The sequence below is a fragment of the Lagenorhynchus albirostris genome, chromosome 11, assembly GCF_949774975.1.
Source record: "Lagenorhynchus albirostris chromosome 11, mLagAlb1.1, whole genome shotgun sequence".
Taxonomy (NCBI): Eukaryota; Metazoa; Chordata; class Mammalia; order Artiodactyla; family Delphinidae; genus Lagenorhynchus; species Lagenorhynchus albirostris.
In genome coordinates, this window is record NC_083105.1 from 61,033,133 (window position 1) to 61,057,446 (window position 24,314).

Below are 24,314 nucleotides of genomic sequence, written 5' to 3' on the forward strand. Positions count from 1 at the left end.
ATGCTCATCAGACAGCAGTGTGTCCGAGGCGGGCCCCAGGGCTTTAGCTGTGGCTCAGCCATCGTAGGTGGAGGCAAGAAGCCTGCTTTCAGCTCTATCTCCATGTCTGGGGGCACAGGCTCCTGCTCCGGGGGCTTCAGTAGCAGAAGCCTTTGCAACCTCGGGGGAAACAAGAGCATCTCCATCGGCACGGCTGGCTGCTGGCGAGGCGCTGGGTTTGGGGCTGCTGGAGGTTTGGGGGCTGGCTGCTTTGGCCTTGGATTCGGTGGCTCCTTTGGTGGACGGGGCGGTGCTGGCTTCCCTGTCTGCCCTGCTGGAGGGATTCAGGAGGTCACCATCAACCAGAGCCTGCTGACGCCACTCCACATGGAGATTGACCCTGAGATCCAGAAGGTCCGGACCGAGGAGCGGGAGCAGATCAAGACCCTCAACGACAGGTTTGCCTCCTTCATTGACAAGGTGAGCCGGCCCCTTGGTCAGATAAGGTGGTAGAAGCCAGGGTTTCTGAGTCCTGGCATCTCAGACCTGAGCCTGCTGCGGACTTGGGAAAACTGTGAACTTCTCTGGGCCGCTGTTTCCCACCCGGTTAAGAAGAGTCATTACTCTTTCTCTTTTGTCCTGTGACTGGTGGGCAAACAGGCTGCTCAAAGCAGTTCAGTACTTGGATTTCCTGACGTGCTATGTGTTACTGGGCAAATCATTCAGCTTTTCTGGGTCCAGTCACCCCAGCTATAAAGTGGGTTCCTTGTTTCCCTGCTTCTTCTCAGATTTTGGTTTCATAAATAATATGGCTAATAATTTAATAGTTAATTAATTATAGTTAATATAATAGCTTAACGACTGACACTTCTGTTGTCAGAGCAGAAGAAAACCAGGCTGGTTTCCCAAATGAGAAAGGGAGTGACTCTAATGGCAGATTAGAGTTCCTGGTAGGACCTTGGAAGGTCATTGTGTTCATCCTCCTGATTCTGGGCAAAATTGCTCATTTCTGGGTCTGTTTGAAGAGGATAGGGGATGGCTCTCTGATTTTCCTTTTTGTAGTCCACTTCCCTACTCCATGCAAGGTCTGGAGGTTCAAGTCTTTTCTGCTGTATGCTGTGCTTCTGTGTGATGGATGATAGCAAAGAGATTAGTTCCAGAGAGTCATTAATCCAAAGATGAATGACTGAATAGATGGCTGTAGCACGTTTGGCCCAGGGTGCCCTGGTTCTCTGTGCATCGAAGTCTTACTTCTCTTAGATGATGGGGCAAGAATGAACAATCTGGGAGTAGATCGAGTGGGAATATTTGCTCTTCTTGCTAGTTTGAATTAACCCATAGCAGCTTAAAAGGGCTTTACTGTGACTCTAGGACCTATAGATGTGAAAGTAAGACCAAGGCTTGGGTGCTTCCTTGTCTAATCTCCCATCATCAATTTAAGTTCAAACTGTGATCAGTCACCCTTACCTGCTTTTCTTACAATTCTGAAGCACCTAAAGTGGAAGTATCATGCCAAACCCTGGTTTATCTGGCTAGATCTCTTCCTAGAGGGAAAGTTCAGGGAAGTCCTCTTGCGGCAGTGAGTCTATGAGACTCAGAATATGTCTAGGGCTTGATCTTAAGTATTTATACTCAGTTGTGCACAGGTTCACAGGGACACACCAGGTCCATTTAGAAGAAAGCTTGTTTAAGACATCTTCAGTGAATTTATCATTCCTTTGCCTTGGGTCAGGATCACTTTGAATGCAATAGCCCTTAGGCTGTGGTTGTATCTCCTAAGTTTGTTTTATTTTATTATTTCATAGAGGTTCAGTATTCTCAGCAACTCATCCCTTCTCAGTAACTCTGGATCCCTGTGGTCGGGAAGTTGTTCTTGCTGCACAGTCAGGCCCCGATGCTTGGGTTCTGCTCTGCTCTCCCCAACACACGTGGCCCACTTGCTGCTGTGGAGCGGGGCCGCCATGTTGACCCCAGCAGATAATGCCTGGAGTTGCAACGTGGTGGCCCTACTCGGATGGCTCTTGGGCTCCCTGGTTAGCTTGGATTGACGGGGATGGTGTTGGCCAGCCCTCCTGCCAGAGATTCAGGCCCTCATCTGTCGGTTGGTCCCTGTGTTAAATACAGGTGCGGTTCTTAGAGCAGCAGAACAAGGTTCTAGAGACCAAGTGGAACCTCCTTCAGCAGCAGGCGACAACCACATCCAGCAAAAACCTTGATCCCTTGTTTGAGGCCTACCTCAGTGCCCTGAGGAAGCAGCTGGATACCTTGACCAACAACAAAGGAGGCCTGCAGTATGAGTTGAAAATCATGCAGGACAGCGTGGAGGACTTCAAGGCCAAGTATTTGGGGAGGGGATGTGACAATCTGCCCAGCCATGCCCCAGGACCCCCGGGTTCCTCTTCATCATTTAGAATCTCAGGCTCTGGAGAGACCCCAAAGGGTCAGGGAGGACCTCCAGTCTGTTCCCATGCTTCTACATGGTCACTTTTTTAATGGGGTGAGGTCTAGTAACCCTAAGTTGCCCCAAACAGAAAATGAGTGATGTATTCAGAGAGCTGGGCTTGCCATATACAAATAAGATAAAAAACCAAACAGATGGAAAGTAATACAGCAGGGTTAGAAGAATACAGGCTGTAGAGATAGATGGACTTGCTTGGCATACTGATTCCTTCACTTACTAGCTGTGTGATCTTGGGTGACTTGCTTAACCTCTCTGAACCTTAGTTTTCATCATCTTTAAAATGGGGATAGTAGTTCTACTTTATAGGTTGTGAGAATTAAATGAAATTAAATGAGATAGAGAGAGCTAGTAGCATAGTGCCAGACATAAAATGAACATTGAATGCAGAGTAACTCTTATTATGCTCATTATGGGATGGAGCTGAGAAAAATACCAGCTCCCTCTCTCAATTCACTCTCACACCAAAGAAAAAGAACTGGAGTATTGGCAACCCTCCTGAGAATTTAATCCACCCAATGGCCAAAGGACAGCCCTTCTATGGAAATAAAGTCGACCAGATCATTGCTGGTTCTCCTCCTCACATCTTATCTCTTGCAAACAGTCTTTTTAAAATTTGGGTTTCACTTCTCTGAGTAAACTAGGGTCTAGACTGGTACCTCATATGCTGTAATTACTCAATAAATGTAGGTGGAATGAATATCTGTATGAACGTGGGAAAATGTAGCCAATTAGATGGATTTTTCCAGGTAGTTAGATGTTTGAAAACCAGCAGGAGAGAGAAACAGTAGCTCACTGTGGGGCTTTTTTTTTTTTTTTTTTTTTTTCTTTCGCGGTACGCAGGCCTCTCACTGTTGTGGCCTCTCCCGTTGCGGAGCACAGGCTCCGGACGCGCAGGCTCAGCGGCCATGGCTCACGGGCCCAGCCGCTCCGCAGCATGTGGGATCCTCCTGGACGCGGGCACGAACCCGTGTCCCCTGCATCGGCAGGCGGACTCTCAACCACTGCACCACCAGGGAAGCCCTTGTCTTTTTTTTTGCATCTTCCCATCCCCAGGTATGAAGATGAGATCAACAAACGTACAGCTGCTGAAAATGACTTTGTGGTCTTAAAGAAGGTAAGGGTTGAAGGCGGGTAGGGATGTGCTCCCACTTCCCTCAGGAGTGGCCTTTGGCTTGAATCATGGGTTCGGTCCATCCCTCTCATCTCCACCCCACTTGGTACTATCCAGATCTCACTGAACTATGAATTAAGGCTGTGAAAAAAAAGCCCATTTGGATAGTTAACTTCCATGTCTGCAGGTGGCTTTAGGGGCAGAATAGGCCAAATGATTAGTCCCCCGCCACCTCACCTGGTGCTACCTTGTGTGTCACATAACACTCCCTGCCCCCTGTTGGAATGCCTGTACCTTGTCTCTTATCCTCCCCCTTCCTCTGCAGGACGTGGACGCCACCTACATGAACAAGGCGGAGTTGGAGGCCAAAGTGGAGGCCCGTAATGATGAGATCAACTTCCTGAGGGTCCTCTATGCTGCGGTGAGGACTCCATTCCCCCACCCCACCCCCCCATTCAGGGAAGGGACTCCTCCATCTGTGAGGCTGCTGGTCGGAACTGACAGTTCGTTGAAAGGACTCCAGCTCCCTTACTTCAGGGCCGTGGGCTCTCAGCAAGGTCATGGATAGAAAGGGTTGAAGTGAGAGATTCAACTGAGTGGTCTCAAAACCAGAGGTTGTCTTAGAAGATTAGGTCTAAAGATTGCATGGGATAGAAGTTATTGCTGTCTAGCATTTCTCTGGTGAAATAGATCCATTCCCTTCCCTTCCATGTAACATACTCAGGGCCCCCTGACCTGGAGGAGCTTAGGGAGCAGTAGGGACTACAAGCATTGCTTTTCTGACTTGAGATATCGCCAACCACTTGATTTCTACATAGAAATTTACCCCTCCTCCTTCTCTGTATGCAATGCCAAGTTGGCTTCCATCTGAGCCTGTGGCATGGCCATTTCCATGGTGATGGCAGGTCTCTGGTGTCAGAGATTAGGGAAGACTCTCCAGGAGGCCTGATGTGAGACATTTTCCCTGCAGGAGCTGTCCCAGATGCAGACCCATGTCAGCGACATGTCTGTGGTCCTGTCCATGGACAATAACCGCAACCTGGACCTGGACGGCATCATCGCCGAGGTCAAGGCCCAGTACGAGGACATCGCTCAGAGGAGCAAGGCCGAGGCCGAGGCCTTGTACCAGACCAAGGTGGGTGTCGGGGGTCTCTCAGGGGCCGAGAGTGGCTTCTGGGGCTCTGCTTTTGATGTCTGTGAGCAGATGAGCATCAGCTCGAGCCCAAGAGAAGTGAGGGGTAAAACTGGCTCTTCTGGGTGGCACTGATCCTGGTCTGCCTGGAGATAGCATGACATTTTGTATCATTCCTGCCACCTGTGGCTATTCTTGCTGAGTCCACTTGAGAATAGACTCTACCCAAACACCCCTGACCCCTGATTCCCTGTGTCTCCTGGGTCTCAGGTCCAGCAGCTCCAGGCCTCAGTCGAACAACATGGTGACAGCCTGAAGAGCACCAAGAATGAGATTTCAGAGCTTAACAGGATGATCCAGAGGCTGCAGGCTGAGATCGAGAATGTCAAGAAGCAAGTATGTGTCACCTCTACCCGGCCTCGGTACAGGGCCAGGGGCCTGTGGCAGATGCCTCCACAGTAGACAAGCAGATAAGGCATCAGCCCAGAAGATCCTGAGCTAGTCTGCGGGGGATTTGTAGCTCTTTGCATAAGTCATACCCAGATCTTTTCAGCAATATCCTAGTTAACATGACACGATAACCTCAGCAGATACGTTTTCCTGGCTCTTTTTCATTGGTTTTGCTCATTTTATCTAATCAGTCTGGTGGGGGCATCGGTGGACCCTAGCTGGATTGAATAAAATACATAAGAGTCAGGGAAGGTGGGGAGAAGGACAGACAGAATCCTGACATCCTAACCCAAGCAAAGCTGCTACGGGAGAGGGGACAGATTTAGAGGTCTTGACAGCAGGACCCTGGTGATCGCCTGTCCCGCGCCCCTGTCTGCAGTGCCAGACCCTGCAGGCATCCATGGCTGGTGCAGAGCAGCGTGGGGAGGCGGCCCTGAAAGATGCCCACGGCAAGCGCACAGAGATGGAGGGCGCCCTGCAGAAGGCCAAGGAGGAGCTGGTCCGGATGCTGCAAGAGTACCAAGAGCTCATGAGTGTGAAGCTGGCCTTGGACATTGAGATCGCCACCTACCGCAAGCTGCTGGAGGGCGAGGAGTGCCGGTGAGGGGGGCTAAGGCAGGGTGGGAACAGGAGGAAGGGAGAGGGTCCAGAGCCATGGCCAGTCCGGGACACCTCTGCTGGACCACTTGCTTCTGTGCTGGTGTGTTATGAATCAGGACGGTGTTACATAACAGGTTCACATTCAGGCCTCAAATCTGGCTGCTGAAGGATGGGAGGGTGCTTGATACCTGCTGCTGAACGAAGTGTGGCCCCAGGTTTGCTGCGGTTCACTGCTCTTTCTGTTGCCCACAGAATGTCTGGAGAATGCCAGAGTGCCGTGAGCATCTGTAAGTACCATCTGCCCCCGCTGTGGCCATTTGTTCACCCCGGTTTGGGGTGAGATTCCTGGTTTCCAGCACTGTTGGAACGACCATGTCCTTGTCTTTCTCCCACAGCTGTAGCTGGGGGTGCTGCCAGTGCAGGAGGCGTTGGTGGAGGGTTAGGAAGCTGCTCCGGATTTGGCCTGGGTTCTGGCTCCAGAAGTGGTTTTGGGTTTGGTGGTAGTGTTGGTGTCGGCGGTAGTTCCAGCAGCAAGATCATCTCTACCACCACCCTGGCCAAGAGATCCCACCGATAGAGGAGGTGAGGTCCCTGCAGCCGCCTGAGGCCAGCCTGGTCCATTCCTGGTGTCTCTGCTTCCTTCATCTCCACCTCCACCCTCCCTTCCTGGGGCTTATCTTACCAATGCCGCCTCAGTGCCAGGGCATGGACTCTGCTCTCTTGGAGTTTGGTAGCTTCTTCCTAATTTGGGCTTGCTGACCCAGCTGGAATGGGAGAGGTGTCAGCTGACTCTTCACCTCCCACGGACAGAGGAGAATCCAGCCAGGCGCTTCATCTCCAGAATTATTAGGGTCGCATATATCCCCACCCAGCCCAATGCCGCCTCCTACCAAATCCCGGATCTCCCTCTGCAGCAGGACCAAGCTCCTTCTCCATCACTTGGCGGCCTCTGACCCTGCAAGGTCAGGACAAGAGCCACTCAGTACCCTGTCCACCTCTTCTCCTTCCCTCTGTCCATCTTTGGGTGAATCTTCAATAAAAAGCTTTTGTCATTCACTTTGAGCAATCGTGTTTGTTCCTTGGGGAGAAGCCTCAAGAATTCAGGTGAAAGTGAAGGAGGCTGGGGCCTGAAGGGTCTGTCTGTCTGTCCAAATCAAGGTTATCAGCTAATTTCTCAAATCTCTACTTCTAAGTTGCCCAGATTATTAGGACAGAAGGGTCATGTGTGGAGCCTGAAGGCTGCCTACAGAACAGGAGCACAGTCTCAAAGCAACCAACAGTTATCCAAAGATCGCGCATTGCAGGCCATCAGGGTGGGGCCGTCTCAGTGCTGAGACCCAGGAGTATCTGGTGGGAAGGGGTGCAAGTCTGGAGGTGGGGGATATAGGGCAGGTATGGGGACAGGCAGTCAGAGGTCTCCACTGAATATAGAACAAGAGGTCAGGGAGCTTATGCTCAGCGTCTAGCAAGTCCCTGTCTTCACGAAACTCCAGGCATGGGCTTTCCCACCAAGCCAGCAAGGCTTTTGGGAACTTGTTCGCAGAATCAACAAGGTCACGACTGTCGGATGGAGAAATGAAAACATGTTGCTCTCACAGAGCTTTCGTGCTGAGCTCACTTGCCCTTGTCCTCAGGTGATTGTGTCAGAAGTTATGTCTGAGTGGCTGTCCCTGAGTGGTGGGAGAGAGGGGGGTGTGAGGCAGGTCTTTGGGGGCACTGGAGGGTGTAGCTTCCTGTTTGGGGCCAGCCCTGGAGATTCCGGTTGGATATTCAGAGGTGGGGGTCTGGGTATAGTCTTTGTGGACATACTGTTTTTATACTGGACCGATTCCAAGACACCTGGAGCATCACAATCTTCCCTTCTTCAGAGGAAGTCCGCACAGCTCCCCTTGTGCAGTCTGACCTAAATCCCTCCTACTACGGTTGCAGACTGCACTCGCTCCCCGGGCCGTCAGTTGGTGCCTCCCACCCTCGACTGCCAGGGAGTGCATGCAGACTCCAATCCCTCCTCATGGTGCCTCCCACGGGCCCTTACTATGTGCAGAACAAAGGGCACGCCGTTTGCCCAAGGCTGGTCTCTGCCCATGGGCCCTTTGCCGCATGCAGGCAGGCTCAGCGCAGCAGGGCAGAGCAGCGAAATGTTAACCTCAGGGGTTTGCGCTCCCAGGCAGGGGCCTCCTGCCAGAAGCAGCTGCTTCCTGCTCCCTGGGCTGGCCAGCTGGTCCTCCAAAAGCTAATCTCCCCATAGACCTGGGGCTCACCCCGTGTGGCAGAGCAGGAAGTCTTTGACTTCTTTCCATCACTGCACCCCTCCCCTGGGAGAATGCTGAATCGGCTCTTTTCCGAGTTTCTGGGGTGGGGAGGAGGAGTCAAGGGTTGGAAGCAGGGGAGGGGCTGCTCAAGTTCACCCACCGGGAAGTTGTAGGTCGCGACGGGCCACGCCGAGAAGCCGAAGCCCAGAAGCCGGGCAGGTTACTGCCTTTTTAGTGCCCTCTGAGCGGGCGGAGTGCGGGAGCGGGGAGTAGCCAGCCTGAGTATCACTGTCGGGTCTCTCAGGGCCTCCTCGTTGAATTTAATGACTTACACTCAAAGTTAGATGGTAGAAATAAAATTAAACGTCCCTGCCATCCTGTCATTCTGAGCCTGATGGAAAAGACATAGAAACGTGTGATCACAGTACAGCGTGGTAAGACCTACAGACTGGTGTGCCGGGGGCTCTGGGCACAGAAGTGTACCCAAGCAGGGAATCAGAGAAGGCCTCCTGGAGGAAGTGACTCTGCCCTGAGTTGGAGCTGGTTAGGGAAAGAGGGAGGACGGGTGGGGGGATATTTTCCAGCTGGAGGGAGAGGCTCACGCAAAGAGTCAGAGACTTGAGAGCACATGGGCCCTTTCTGGAACCTGGAACTGTTTGGCACAGGTGAAGAGCCAAGTAGGTGATGGGCAGGGGCAGTGAGAACTGAGTCTGAAGATCTTGGTGGATCTCAGATCTCAAAGCACCTTGATGCCAGGCTAGGAGTTTGAATCTGACCTTGACTTTGAAGGGCTATAGGCAGGGGAGTATCATAATCTAAGTTGTGTGTTGTAAAGCTGCCGTGTGGAGAGTATGGGAATTTCAACTGACCTTAAGGCCGAATCCAACCATCAGTGAGATCAACTGTGTTTAAGGCAAATAAATCAAGCCGATGAACGGATGGTTGAGTGGGAGGCAGGTGATAGGCCTGGCGAAGCTGGACAGATACGTACCTCTGCCACACTCCCCAGGCAAAGGCACAGTCTGCCAGGCTGAGCTCGGCTCCTTGCTTTGACCCCTCTCCCCGTAGTTCCAGGAGCTGCAGCTGGCAGCTGACTGGCATGGGGATGACCTCAAACACACCAAGAACGAGATCTCAGAGCTGACCCGGCTCATCCAAAGGCTGCACTCGGAGATCGAGAGTGTGAAGAAGCCGGTGAAGGGGCTTTGGGGGTTCCTGGCTCAATCCCAAGGGAGGGGTGAACTGTCCATCATATACACTCCCCCATGCCCCTTCTCCTTCTCTGGGTCCTCCATCTCAGAAACCCCTTCCTCAAATGGAGCCCCTGCTCTCATCGCCTGCACGTAGCTCCCACCTGAACTCTGGAACAATTGGAAGGGCCTTTTCAGAAAGCCAAGGGGCTGGGAATAACAAGCCCCCCAGTCCCAGGTTGACAGGACTCTAACGCCATGCATGGGATTTTGCTCTGGGAAGTGGGGCAGGACAGGGCTTGGTCCAACCACAGTAAGCACTTGGGGCGGGGGGCGGGAAGGGAGGCTCAGGCTGCCTTAGAACTGAGGGGGCAATGCCACCTCCTGGCCCTCAGTGCTCCATCCGGGCAACTGCACCCTGAAGGATGCTTGAGCCAAGCTGGATGAGCTGGAGGCCACCCTGCTCCAGGTCAAGGAGGAGCTGGCCCGGATGATGCATGAGTACCAGGAACTTATGAGCACCAAGCTGGCCCTGGACATCGAGATCGCCACCTACCGCAAGCTGCTGGAGGGTGAGGAGTGCCAGTGGGTGATGGGAGGGGTCTTAGAATGTTCGGGCTGGAAGGACTTTTGGAATCCTCTGACTCAATTTCCCAGATGGGGGGGGGCAGGCTGCTGGAGGGGTTGGAGATGCTTTTTTAGGTCACCCACAAACGTAGCCTTATACAGAATCTGGTCAGATAATAAGATGATGATTTCCTTTAGGGTTCTCTTTCCAGTCTTCAGACTGTGATGGGGAGAAAGTTTCAGTGTAGTGCTGTTGTATCTTTAACACTGCTGCTCTGACACTTGCAAATGTCCCAGTTAGTAAAGAGATGGTAGATCTCAGCTTCACAGCCTCTGGGCAGACAAAAATATCTAGCCAAAATTTAAAAAAATTGTTTCATTCATTATATTATTTTTACTGCTACAGTTTTTGTCTTTTTTGGTCCAGCAATACTGGTTTTCTGTTTACCCTGGTGATATAAGACTTCCTTTTAAGAGAAATGCATTTTTTATTATAAAAGGCAGGATCAATGGAAAATACTAAATATATAAGAGTATGAGTTATACGTGGTCGTAGCAACAATTGGAAGGGTGGTACATGAAGCATTGACATTTGAAAAACCCTGTTCTAACCCAGCACCATTTTATAAATGAGACCTAGAGAGGAGAAGTTATTGGTCCTAAAATCATACAGTTGGTTCCTTAGCGGCAACTCCTGATGCTAGCGTTTCTACACGTGTATTTATTCAGGCAGTAGCCCCACAGGGATGAAGAAATGGGCTGAAGAGAAGCGTGGCAGGAGGGCCTCTGGGAGGTGGTGTTGCCATGGCGGGGGGCGGGGGCGCTCCAGGGTTGAAATTCGCACATCTCTGAAGGGGAAAGAGCAGATGAGGAGGGAAAGAGAGGTGGTTAGAGTCACACAGGTACACTTCATGCCACCTGGCCAGCTAGAGGGCTTGTGGAGGCTGCAGTAGCCTGGCTGATGATTCCAGGCTGGGGTGAGCGTAACTTGGATTCCATGTAAAGGAGATTTACCTGTGCTTTTCTCCCTGTGCAGGATGTCTGGAGAATATACCAATTCTGTGAGCATATGTGAGTATTTCATTCCCTGAAAGAGTATTTTTAACCCATTAATGAACACAAAGTAAGCAGTCCCCTACCACCAGGACCCCCTGGAAGAGCCTGGGCTCTGCCTGGTAGAGCATCATTGTCCTAATCGCCTCCTTTGATGAGACCTTCGGCCTCTTCCTCTGTGGCGTCAGCTTCCCATCACATTCTGACATTTCACACTGACCCCTTCCCCAGAAACCTCACCCATGCTAGGATGAGACTCTCAGTCCTACCCTCTTGTGTCACTCCCATCCCGGCTTTCCTTCATGACGGAAGCTGTGAGTAGGAAGAGGGGCACCTCCTCAATCAGACTGGGACCTGCGCACGGAAACACTGCGTGAGCCGGCAAAAACTCCCCTGGGACGAGCAATCAGGAACTGCTTTGAAAAAAATTAAGGATGTCTCCTTGAGTTAAATGCAAGACTTTTTGGCTTATGCGATAGTTGGGCATCATCTGTTCTTTGGGGGAAGCCCCTGCTACTAGAATGAGGAGGTTCTGGGTTTGGGGGTCCTGCGGCATCTGGGCTGATTCTCCCAGTGCTTGAGCTGCCCAGGAATTGAGCATATATCACTAAACTCAAGTCCACTGTTGATGTGGAGTGTTTGTGTAAGAGGGACACATTAAAGCTAGTTGGGGCTGGGAGGTTGGAGAGGACTTCGGGTCAGCCCTGTCCTGGGACACACCCTTATCATCCCTCCCTCTGTCCTCCACAGCGGTCATCAGCAGCTCCATGGCCAGGACCGCAGGCGCAGGAGTCGGCTTTGGGTTCAGTGGTGCCAACACCTATGGCTATTGGCCCAGCTCTGTCGGCAGGGGCTATGACATCCTGTCTGGGGGCTGTGTCACTGGCAGTGGGAATTGCAGCCCCCGCGGGTGGCCAAAACTAGGCTGGGGAGTGCACGTGAATTTAAGGATTGCTGGGCAAGCCCCCAGCTCTGAGTTTACCCACCAAGAAAACCACAAAATAAAGTGCAAGACAGCTGTCCAGACATCTTGCTCTGGTTTCTCCTGGACTCCCTGCTCCAGGAAATTCCTCCGTCACATTTGTCATCATCTCTTCCTTGCTTTTCTTCTCCACTGACATGTCCTCTCTTGCAACTCTCTGCCTTAGTCCTTCTTAATTAAGAATAGGGATTCTAGCCCATCCTTCTGCTTTCACACCAAGAGGCCTCTTAACCCAGCCTCCCCTTCCTGCTGCATTGCCAAGGATAAAGACTTGACCCTTTCTCTGGCTGCATGCCCCCTTGCAGATGAAGGTTTTCTCTAAAGGGCATCCCAGGCCTCCTGTTGCTCCTTCCATGCCCCGGCTTAGGTAGTTATTCAGCCATATGCTCCATGGGTACAGGAGATTACAGGTCCACTGATAGACCTGCAAGGACTGTATCTTGCTAGAGCAACGTCAGCTCTGGGGAAACACCTGGTTATTTGTTGTATCTTGCATGGTCCCTGCAGACTATAGCTGGGAGCACCCCTGCAGACTGATCCCATCAATGAAGGGATCTGTGTTCTCAGCATGTACGTTTTTGTCCTGGTTCAGGCCTCTGTCCCTGCTTCCTCGTCTCACCAATAAACTTATACAACTCGTGCAGGCCCAGGATGCTTTTCTCTCCTAAGGGAATCCTCATCTTAGGCCAAGTCTCTCCTGTATGTAGAGGTCAATGACCTGGAGCCCAGGGCATCTGAGGCGCATCTCTCTTCCATAGAGACCCGAAGTATCCTTTGATCTGAGTGAAAGACATCCTTGCATGGATGGCAGGACCCCACCATCACCTCCGCTGGATTTTGTGATACTCAGGATTCATCTCTGTCCCCCATCCCCAGCAGATGCATCTTTTTTTTTTTTTTTTTTGCGGTACGCAGGCCTCTCACTGTTGTGGCCTCTCCCGTTGTGGAGCGCAGGCTCCGGACACGCAGGCTCAGCGGCCATGGCTCACGGACCCAGCCACACTGCAGCCTGTGGGATCTTCCCGGACTGGGGCACGAACCCGTGTCCCCTGCATCGGCAGGCGGACTCTCAACCTCTGTGCCACCAGGGAAGCCCCAGATGCACCTTTGAAGTCATGCTTTTCTCAGGTGAATGCACCGGTGAATGGAAAACCTTTGAGAACATTCAGATTCTCAGCAGAGAGAGGGAGTCAACATTTGTCTTGTGGCAAAATTTAAAACTGGCCAAGAGGCAGCAGAAGGCCAGTTCCAGAAAACCTGGGGCTCAAGTTATAGCTGTTCCTTGTTCTCTGGGAAAAGGTCAAAGGTAGATTCTGTTTCAAGTAATGAGCCATGTTCTCTTGGTGCCTGGGGAAGGTTCACTGGGTTGAACATGGTTGTGGATGTATATGTACGAGTTGTGTTTTAAGCATGGGGGGCATCTCTGTTACACGCCACTCAGCTTCCAAACACTCTTGTGCTCAGAGCCTTCTTTTTTTTGGCTGCGTTGAGTCTTCATTGCTGCGCGCAGGATTTCTCTAGTTGCGACGACCAGGGGCTACCCTTTGCTGTGGTGTGTGGGCTTCTCATTATGGTGGCTTCTCTTGTTGTGAAGCACGGGCTCTAGGCGTGCGGGCTTCAGTAGTTGTGGCTCACGGACTTAGTTGCCCTGTGGCGTGTAGGATCTTCCCGGACCAGGGATTGAACCTGTTTCCCCTGCATTGGCAGGCAGATTCTCAAACATTCTCAAACATTGCACCACCAGGAAAGTCCCTCAGATGTACGTTTGAGACCTTTCTCATAGGTCTCTAGGCCATGACTATGCTGGCAGGATATGACAGGAAGCAAAAAGCAAGTGAGAGGCCAGCACACATTGAGGCTGGGGCTCACAGGTGCATCTGAACAGGGTCATTGTGGGTCCAGAGTCCTACAGTTCAAGTCAATAGCCTTGAATTCAGACCCAGTCCCTGTGACTAAGTGGTGATCATGAGTGAAGCTCTCAACCCTTTTGAGAGTCATTTCTTTAGCTATAAAATAAGCAGAATTAACCCCCAGCTTGCTGTTAGGCTATGAGACAGCATGAAGATGTTCTGTGCAATTCCTGGTACAAAGTTCATGCTTAACAAATGTTAAATGGAAACAGAATCTTGTTCTTAATCTTTGTGGTTCAAAAACAAAATTAGCTCACTGAAAGGGGTGTTTAGCTGCTAGTAAAGCAATCCACAAAATCTAAGCTTTAAAGAAACCATCTTATAAACTACATGCAGTTTATTTATTGCCCAAAGGAGAACTGGCTGGCCAAATAACTAGTCTCAGGGAAGACACTCTTGGGGCCAGTAAAGAAATGGTGGTCAATTCAAGGAATATTTAGTAAGTAGCTATCATGTGCCTGACATGAGTTAGTGTTCGGGATAGTGATATGGAAACGGGTCCATGCTCTTAATGGAGACATAATCACAAAAAATGTAACTATAACACAGGTGAGATATTGGCAACACAAGAAATGACAGTCAGCACAGAGGAGAGTGGGGAACTTCAGGGAGGTCAGGGAAGGCTGGCAGAGGAGGCAACATGTGCAGAGTTTCGAGAGGATGGAGTTTACTAGGCAGACAAGAGGAGGGAGTGGGCATGGTACCCAGAGGCACTAGCATGGTGTAAGTAGGTCATGGTTGCTGGAGTGTGAAGAGGAAGGCTGAGGAAGTTCTGCAGGTGGAGATGGAGGGGGCAGTGGCACCTGAAGCTGGGGAGGTTGGCAACAGCCACATCAGAAGGGCCCTTTCAAGTCTGCTAAGGAGCTGGGATTTCATGCTGTAGAGCTCGTGGGAGAAGCCTACACATTGGATGTCGGATGGACCCAACTGGAGTCCTCCTCTGCCACTCAGTGTGACTTAGGCAAGCTACTTCTGCTCGATGACCCTCAGTTTCTTCATCTGTAAAAAGGAGTTAATAATAGTATTCCCTAAAGAAATTGCCATGAGAATTACATTTAATTAGAGAATGTAGGAGAATTATTTAATTTAGTGACTGGCACATAGTACGTACTCAATAAATGGCTGCTATTAAACATTGTTAATATTATAGCTCTCTTTTTTTTTAAGCATCTTTATTGGAGTATAATTGCTTTACAATGTTGTGTTAGTTTCTGCTGTATAACAAAGTAAATCAGCTATATGCATACATATATCCCCATATCCCCTACCTATTGCCCCTCCCTCCCGCCCTCCCTATCCCACGCCTCTAGGTGGTCACAAAGAACCGAGCTGATCTCCCTGTGTCATGCAACTGCTCCCCACTAGCTATCTATTTTACATTTGGTAGTGTATATATGTCAGTGCTACTCTCTCACTTCATCCCAGCTTACCCTTCCCCCTGCCCGTGTCCTCAAGTCCATTCTCTACATCTGCGTCTTTATTCCTGTCCTGCCCCTAGGTTCATTATAACTTTTTTTTTTTTAAGATTCCATATATATGTGTTAGCATACGGTATTTGTTTTTCTCTTTCTGACTTACTTCACTCTGTATGACAGACTCTAGGTCAGTCCACCTCACTACAAATAACTCAATTCTGTTTCTTTTATGGCTGAGTAATATTCCATTGTATATATGTGCCACATCTTCTTTATCCATTCATCTGTCGATGGACACTTAGGTTGCTTCCATGTCCTGGCTATTGTAAATAGTGCTGCAGTGAGCATTGTGGTACATGTCTATTTTTGAATTATGGTTTTCTCAGGATATGTGCCCAGTAGTGGGATTGCTGGGTCATACGGTAGTTCTATTTTTAGTCTTTTAAGGAACCTCCATACTATTCACCATAGTGGCTGTATCAATTTACATTCCCGCCAACAGTGCAAGAGGGTTCCCTTTTCTCCACACCCTCTCCAGCATTTATTGTTTTTAGATTTTTTGATGATGGCTATTCTGACTAATGTGAGGTGATACCTCATTGTAGTTTTGATTTGCATTTTTCTAATGATTAGTGATGTTGAGCATCATTTCATGTGCTTCTTGGCCATCTCTATGTCTTCCTTGGTGAAATGTCTATTTAGGTCTTCTGCCCATTTTTAAACTGGATTGTTTGTTTTTTGATACTGAGCTCCATGAGCTGTTTGTATATTTTGGAGATTAATCCTTTGTCTGTTGTTTCATTTGCAAATATTTTCTCCCATTCTGAGGATTGTCTTTTTGTCTTGTTTATGGTTTCCTTTGCTGTGCAAAAGCTTTTAAGTTTAATTAAGTCCAACTTGTTTAGTTTTGTTTTTATTTCCGTTACTCTAAGAGGTGGGTCAGAAAAGATCTTGCTGTGATTTATGTCAAAGAGCATTTTACCTATGTTTTCTAAGAGTTTTATAGTGTCTGGCCTTACATTTAAGTCTTTAATCCATTTGGAGTTTATTTTTGTGTATGGTGTTAGGTCGTGTTCTAATTTCAGTCTTTTACATGTAGCGGTCCAATTTTCCCAGCACCACTTATTGAAGAGGCTGTCTTTTCTCCATTGTATATTCTTGCCTTCGTTATCAAAGATAAGGTGACCATATGTGTGTGGGTTTATCTCTGGGCTTTCTATCTATATTTCTGTTTTTGTGCCACTACCATACTGTCTTGATTACTGTAACTTTGTGGTATAGTTTGAAGTTGGGAAGCCTGATTCCTCCAACTCCATTTTTCTTTCTCAAGATTGCTTTGGCTATTTGGGGTCTTTTGTGTTTCCATACGAATTATAAAATTTTTTGTTCTAATTCTGTGAAGAATGCCATTGGTAATTTGACAGGGATTGCATTGAATCTGTAGATTGCTTTGGGTAGTATAGTCATTTTCACAATATTGATTCTTCCAATCCAAGAACATGGTATATTTCTCAATCTGTTTATGTCATCTTTGATTTCTTTCATCAGTGTCTTATAGTTTTCGGAGTACAAGTCTTTCAACTCCTTAGGCAGGTTTAGTCCTAGGTATTTTATTCTTTTTGTTGTGATGGTAAATGTGAGTGTTTCATTAATTTCTCTTTCTGATTTTTTGTTGTTGATGTATAGGAATGCCAGAGATTTCTGTGCAGTAATTTTGTATCCTGCAAACTTACCAAATTCATTGATTAGTTCTAGTAGTTTTAGTTCATTGATTTAGTTCATTGATTAGTTCTAGTAGTTTTCTGGTAGCACCTTTAGGATTTTCTATGTATAGTATCATGTCATCGGCAAACAGTGACAGTTTTACTTCTTCTTTTCCAATTTGTATTCTTTTTATTTCTTTTTCTTCTCTGATTGCGGTGGCTAGGATTTCCAAAACTATGTTGAATAAGAGTGGTGAGAGTGAACATCCTTGTCTTGTTCCTGATCTTGGTGGAAATGCTTTCAGTTTTTCACCATTGAGAATGATGTTTGCTGTGGGCTTGTCATATATGGCCTTTATTACATAGAGGTAGGTTCCCTCTATGCCCATTTTCTGGAGAGTTTTTATCATAAATGGGTGTTGAATTTTGTCAAAAGCTTTTCCTGCATCTATTGAGATGATCATATGGTTTTTATTCGTTAATTTGTTAATATGGTGTATCACATTGATTGCTTTCTTATACTGAAGAATCCTTGCATCCCTGGGATAAACCCCACTTGATCGTGGTGTATGATCCTTTCAATGTGCTGTTGGATTCTGTTTGCTATATTTTGTTGAGGATTTTTGCATCTATATTCATCAATGATATTGGTCCATAATTTTCTTTTTTTGTGATATCTTTTTCTGCTTTTGGTATCAGGGTGATGGTGGCTTTGTAGAATGAATTTGGGAGTGTTTCTCCCTCTGTAATTTTTTGGAAGAGTTTGAGAAGGATCAGTATTAGCTCTTCTCTAAATGTTTGATAGAATTCACCCGTGAAGCCATCTGGTCCTGAACTTTTGTTTGTTGTAAGATTTTTAATTACATTTTCAATTTCATTACTTGTGATATGTCTGTTTATATTTTCTAATTCTTCCTGGTTCAGTCTTGGAACATTGTACCTTTCCAAGAATTTGTCCATTTCTTCGTGGTTGTCCATTTTATTGGCATATAGTTGTTTGTCGTAGTCTCTTATAATCCTTTGTATTTCTGCAGTGTCAGTTGTGATTTTTCCTTTTTCATTTCTAATTTTATTGATTTGTGTCCTCTCCCTTTTTTTCTTGATGAGTCTGGCTAAGGGTTTATCAATTTTGTTTATCTTCTCAAAGAACCAGCTTTTACTTTTATTAATCTTTGCTGTTGTTTCCTTTGTTTCTATTTCATTTATTTCTGCTCTGATCTTTATGATTTCTTTCCTTCTACTGACTTTGGGTTTTCTTTGTTCTCCTTTCTGTAGTTTTTCTTTTTCTTTTTTATACATAAGTTAACCCATTTAATGGACTTCCCTGGTGGCGCAGTTGTTGAGAGTCCGCCTGCCGATGCAGGGGACACGGGTTCGTGCCCCGGTCCGGGAAGATCCCACGTGCTGCGGAGCAGCTGGGCCCATGAGCCATGGCCGCTGAGCCTGCGCGTCCGGAGCCTGTGCTCCGCAATGGGAGAGGCCACAACAGTGAGAGGCCCGCGTACCGCTGAAAAAACAAAAAAAAAGGATATTTTTATTTTAGCCATTCTAACAGGTTGTATAATGGTATCTTGTGGCTTTACTTTCCATTTCGCTGATGGCTAATCATGATGAACAACTTTTTATGTGCTCATTTGTCACCCATATATTTTCTTTGGTTAAACATTTGTTCAATCCTTTAAAAAACAAAAAAACCAAAAACCCAAAGGCAGCTGTGGCAGTGAGTTCAAGGATCCCCCTGCCAGAAACCTCAGGCTGCAGGTGTGCAAGCAAAAAGGCCTCGAGATGAAGGGCAAGTGAAGGCTGGCTCTGTGAGCAGAAAGCTGCAGACCTCATCCATCTCCTCCCTGTGTCCTCATCTCCTCCCGCAGGTTCCCTTTGCAAGTCAGGAAATGCTTCCTCCGGAACCACAATCCCAGCCCATCCCCCCTCCCTGTTGTCCTCAGCAGGGCAATGCTCTGATGCAGGAAGTCCAGCCACGGACTTGCTCGGTGACTCTCTCCTTGGTCACCTTTCACTGGGTCACTGCCCCAAATGCAGAGATAACACACATATCCAGGATGCTTCCCTACGACCAGGGGAAAGCTCATCTGTCCCTGTGCCTTTCTGGGCCTTCACAGCTAAGGAGCTCTCATTGTCCTCTTATTGGGATTGTGTCCAGGTCTCTGCTTCCCCCACAATAAACGATTGATATCATTTGATTCTGAGTGTGAATATGTTGCCCGGGATGTCGACATCTGAGTTGCCCTGAACAGTTTTGCTCGGTCCAGCTCTTTCTTCCTTCTGGGTCCCTGCGCTGACATGGATCTTTGCCGTCTGGTCCTGGCCAGGTAGGCTTTGTGTGAGAGGTGTTCCGTATAAACAGCAGAGATTTGTTACTGATGCGCCTCTGGGCAGGCTTGGGGCTTCCAGTGCACTGGGGTACCTATTGCACACAATGGACCTGCCAGATGGGCACAGTCACCACCCCCCGACCATTATAGAGAGGCTCAGGCCTCTGTGATCGAGGAACCAAATCACCCCCAGACTGTCAGCTGTTTGAGCTTCAGCGCGGCTTCCTGCTGCACTTCTCAAAAGCTTCCACAAGGCTTCCCTGGTGGTGCAGTTGTTGAGAGTCTGCCTGCCGATGCAGGGGATGTGGGTTCGTGCCCCGGGTCCGGGAGGATCCCACATGCCGCGGAGCGTCTGGGCCCGTGAGCCATGGCCGCTGAGCCTGCACATCCGTAGCCTGTGCTCCGCAGCGGGAGAGGCCACAACAGTGAGAGGCCCGTGTACCGCAAAAAAAAAAAAAAAAAAAAAAGCTCCCACAGCGTCACCCGCAACTGCCTCTTGTTGCCAGAGAGTCACTCCTTCTTTCCTCCTCACTCCTGCCAACCCACCCCCAGTCCTACTCCCCCACTCCAGCCTTGCTTTCCTCTTCTTCCAGCCGATTCTTTTCCACCCTCACATTTGAGGCCAGCATGCCCACTTGCTTACAGATGCATCTGTATCTACAGTGTCCGCAAAGCAGTGGCTCACTAGACAGAGCTTCGGTGAACCCGGCATTGTCAGGCACCGGGAATTGTGGAGTCAGCGAACGGGTGCACAGAGCCTGTCCTCAGAGAGCTCACAGTCTGGTGGGGAGAATAAAAATCAGCAACTAACAAACGCAGGATACGTTGTCAGGCAGTGATGACTGCTGTGAAGAAAAATTAAGTGGAATAAGAAGGGTGCCCTTTGAAGAACATGTGTGTTTCTGTTAGTGTTCTCTCAGAAGCAGCACAGTCGCCTTGATCAAGGTGCGGAAGGGCAGAGTCCTCCAGGGTGAGGCCACCTTCCAAGGATGAGTGTCAGTCGAGGGTGACTTTCAGGATGCCCATGACCCCTTCTCCTCCCTGTCATTCCCCAGCCTCACACTCCAGTCTTTCTTCCCAGAGGCCAGGACTCTTCACACCCCAGGACCATGGCAAATCTGACTTCCAATCTTGATGCCCATGACCCATTTCCTGAAAGCCCACTCATCCTTCGTGGCTCGGCTGAAATGCCACCTCCCATGGACATGCGTTTTCTGGTCCCTCCAGGTGGACTCCATCAAGTCATCAAGCATTAAATGAGAAGGAACATTAGAGCTGGTGGCAACAATTCCCCTGGTACCCCCACTATATAGGTCAGCAAATGGAGGCCTGGATGTCTAAGTGCTCTGCCCATGTTCACAGTGCTGGTGAGCAGCAGGTTGGGGACCGGAGCCCTGCACATCCACAGCACTGTTCCTGAACCCGTATTACAGTTGTTGCTTTATTTTCCTGGTGTCACGTTAGCTGCGCACATGTCTGTCCCCTCCCCCCCACCACTCACAACCCCGTGTTCTGTTCCGGGGCCCTCAGTCTGGCTCACGGTTGGCACTCAATGTAACATTTGCCACAGATATGCATGGCTCAGTCTCACCGACCCTCACTGGGGAGAACGAGCTCATGGAACACACATGTGTCCTGATGAGTTGGTGTGCAAGTGATGAAACACATTTGTGTTAATAAATTTGTGCTTTACATGCATCCACATGTAGGCAGTTTATAGAATTTATCAACCAAACGGAGACACCTTTATTCTGGACACATGCTAAGCTGGATCTGCAGACAGCAGGCATAAGCCAGGACTCTGTCAGGCACATGCTGTCGTAGGTCTAGTGTCCTGGCTGAGTGTCATATGCCTGGCTTCAAATCCTGGCTCTTCTAATGGCTAGTTGTGACTGGCTGCAAGATCCTGCCCTTACAAAATAGGGTCGATACAAGCTGGCCTTGACTGAGTGCTTTCTATGTGCCAGGTACTTCTCTCAGTACTTTATGTCTGGCAACGATGAATTCTCCCAACAACCTGGTAGGTATAGTTGTTATAAGGTGCAATTCTAATAATACAGATCTCACTCGTGAAGATATTGAGACTCAAAAGGGTAAAATAACCCACCCAACGTCCCACAGTTAGTAAGTGGCAGAGTTGGGAGTTGACCCACAGTCCAATCCCAGAGTCCATGCTTCCAGGCACGATACCTCCTTACCCGTCAAAGTTCTCACCGTAGAGGAGAGTTGAGAATATGAAAAGGGATAATGGAAGTAATACAGTGCCTGGAATATAATTTGCAGCCAATAGATGTTAGTTGTTATTATAATAATTACTATTAATGCATGTTCTTTGGGCCTTTTGTGTTTTGCCAGCTGTGCACTGGTTCCTGAGCAGTCAGTTCACAGCAGGACTGTGCCCGGAGACCTGGCTCAGGCGGGTTAAATGCAGGGCCTGGGCGAACACTGGCTCTCTTCACTGACACACGGTCCCATTCAGTCACCAACTGCTAATTTGCAAGCAGGAAGAGTAACTCCTCGGTGCCAGTATTTTTTTTTTTTTGCGGTACGCGGGCCTCTCACTGTTGTGGCCTCTCCCGTTGCGGAGCACAGGCTCCGGACGCGCAGGCTCAGCGGCCATGGCTCACGGGCCCAGCCGCTCCGCGCCATGTGGGAACCCGCGTCCCCTGCATCGGCAGGCGGACTCTCAACCACTGCGCCACCGGAGAAGCCCCGGTGCTGGTATTTTTGTGCATACACTGCCCTCTGCCATCAGCCCCGGGTACTGCACCTTCCAGCCCAGTGCCCTTGGAGGAAAGACTCTTCCCTAAAACGGAGAGGGTGTGGGATGATTTTGGACAGGCTCTGTGACCACCGTGGAGCTGCCAGCTGGAGGAGATGCTGTTTCGCTCCCTGGCGTGCCCAGGCTGGCCCAGCCTCCTTGTTGCCCAGGCCCTGGCTTCTGTCTCCCCTCCCTCTCCTTTCCCATCTCTCCTCTCACAGGAGTGGGGGTTAGGAACTGTGGTAGTGCTGGCATTGCTGCAGCCCAAACCCCTTTCAGGACCTTCCTTGACAGGCACCTGAAAATCTTGGTGCTAGTCAGGAAGTCCGGGGAGTGAGAGCCCCCGTCCCTCAGCAATACTGTCCTCTAGCCTCACCTGCACTGTAGGTAAGCTCCTGCCCTGGCTGCAAGGGGGACACTCTGAGATCTCAATACCACACCCCGCCCCTGCCCCAGTGCAGTAGATGATCTGGGCATGGAGGCACTGGTGAGACACAGGCAAGGGGCTACAGAGGAAGGAAGGGATCACAGCTGAACACAGACAGCCTGGGAAGGCTTCCTGTAGAAGGTGAAGGGGACATGACTTGTTGGAGAACGGGAGTGTCTTAAGACGTTTTAGGTCTCATCTGGCAGCTGCTCTGAGGTTTGAGCTGCCCTTTGCCAGCTGCCTCTATTTCCCTCCCAGGGCCTCCACCACTCCTGCCATCTCAGGGCGACACCACTTGTAGGACTAACCCTCCATCCCTCAGCCCTTAGACTCATATCCGGCAAGTGCTGCACAGATCAGAGAGGCACTGAGGGTCTCTCCTCTCCTGCACGCCAATTTCCACTGCCCTGGTCCTCCCTCCCTGCTTGGTGCACTTCCACACCACAGCCCCTTGTATATTTGGTCCCTCTTCGAGCATGCATAGACACGTGCTCATTGGCTCACAGATTCAAGTCTACGGAAGATACTCAAAATACTTAACTGGTATAATCAGGCACCAACTCATCAAAGTAGTTGTCAGCCACAGACAACCGAGACAGCCATGCCAGTCCCTGGGCACCATTCTGCTTAAGTTCGTGTTCACGACTACTCGCATGTAGATGTGGACCCCCACGTGGCCTCTGACACATATGGGAGAACATCTTTCAGCTGGTGAGCAGTGCTCACAATTCATATCATGATCCCGAGCCTGGGTCCAAGGAGCAGAGAGCATCACCTGGCCTCGGAGGGAACTGTTAGGCTGGAGGAATGCACACAGCCCTTAGGCAATAGGGTTGTGTGAAGAAAGGTGCAGCTGACCCAGGGAGGGCTTGGGGGAGGTTTCTTAGAGGAGGGGTGTCTTGGTTTGTCTTAAAGGATAGGACAAGCCTGCCCTGGTGGGCAGGAGGCTGGAAGAACAGCCCAGAGCATGTCATCAGGGAAAAGCATGATGCATGTGAGAAACATGCAGTCATCTCATAAGCACACCTACCCAAGTCCCGAAGTTACAATTGTCTTCAAAAGAGTAAAGCAGGCTGAGAAGGGGAGCGAGGGGGGGGTCAGTTCCGCTGCCTAGAGAGTCTGGGACAGGAAGAAGAGTGAGGGAAAAGTGAGTGCTGGTGAGCTCAGTGTTTCACACCGTGCAGGCATCTGCACTGGACATTTGCACATGAGAAAGCCAGGACAGTGTAGAGGCTATGAGCACAGATGGTAGCCAGGCTGCCTGGGCTGAACCCTGGCTCAAATCCTGGCTCAGCTACTCACTAGCTGTGCAACCACCAGTAAGTTACTTAACTTCCTGGTGCCTCAGTATCTTCATCTGTAAAATGGGGATAACAACAGTACCTGCCTCACAGGGCCGCTGTGAGCATTAAATGAGTTAATATATGTGTAGTGCTTAGAGCAGTGCCCAGCAGAGCTCACACTGTGTGTTAGCTATTATCATTACCATCATCATTATTATTTACAAGGTGCCTCCCATACACCTCTGGGAGTAGGTGGAGCAGGTATTAGCACCCCCCTTTTTAGGGATGCGGAAACATAGGCTTAGGAAGTTGGGAGACCTGCCCATGGTCACATGGCAGGACCAACACCTGGGTCCTCAGAGTCCTGAGTCCACACACTTCGCCAGAGGCTTGGGGTGGGGCTGGAGGAAGGAGATGGCTAGCAAAACTCAAAGGAGATGGTCCCGGCCACGGAGCTGAGCAAGGAGGAAGCGAGGGGAATGGGGCTGCCCAGGAAGGCACCTCTCTGGTAGCCAAACAGCAGGATGGGAGCAGAGCTGAGTGTCTGGCAGGACAGTCCTCCTTGGACTTTATATCCCAGCTCCTCTGGGGTGAGCTCACCTTCAGCTTTGCCAGCTGCAAACCTGCTGAACAGCTGTCCTGCCCCCAGATGTGTGGCTCTGATTGTGGCCAAGTCCCCCAGGGACTGTGCTCCAACCAGCTAGC

The 24,314-nt window shown here is 49.6% G+C and overlaps 1 protein-coding gene across 1 annotated transcript; it reads left to right on the forward strand.

The window, feature by feature from the left end:
- Window positions 1–11,800, forward strand: KRT4 (keratin 4). The gene is given in 11 exon segments (XM_060164894.1): window positions 1–459; window positions 2,104–2,318; window positions 3,494–3,554; window positions 3,877–3,972; window positions 4,522–4,686; window positions 4,954–5,079; window positions 5,513–5,733; window positions 10,779–10,813; window positions 11,546–11,704; window positions 11,707–11,745; window positions 11,748–11,800. Coding segments are annotated over 11 exon segments (1,629 nt in total).
- The last annotated feature ends 12,514 nt before the right edge of the window (window positions 11,801–24,314 follow it).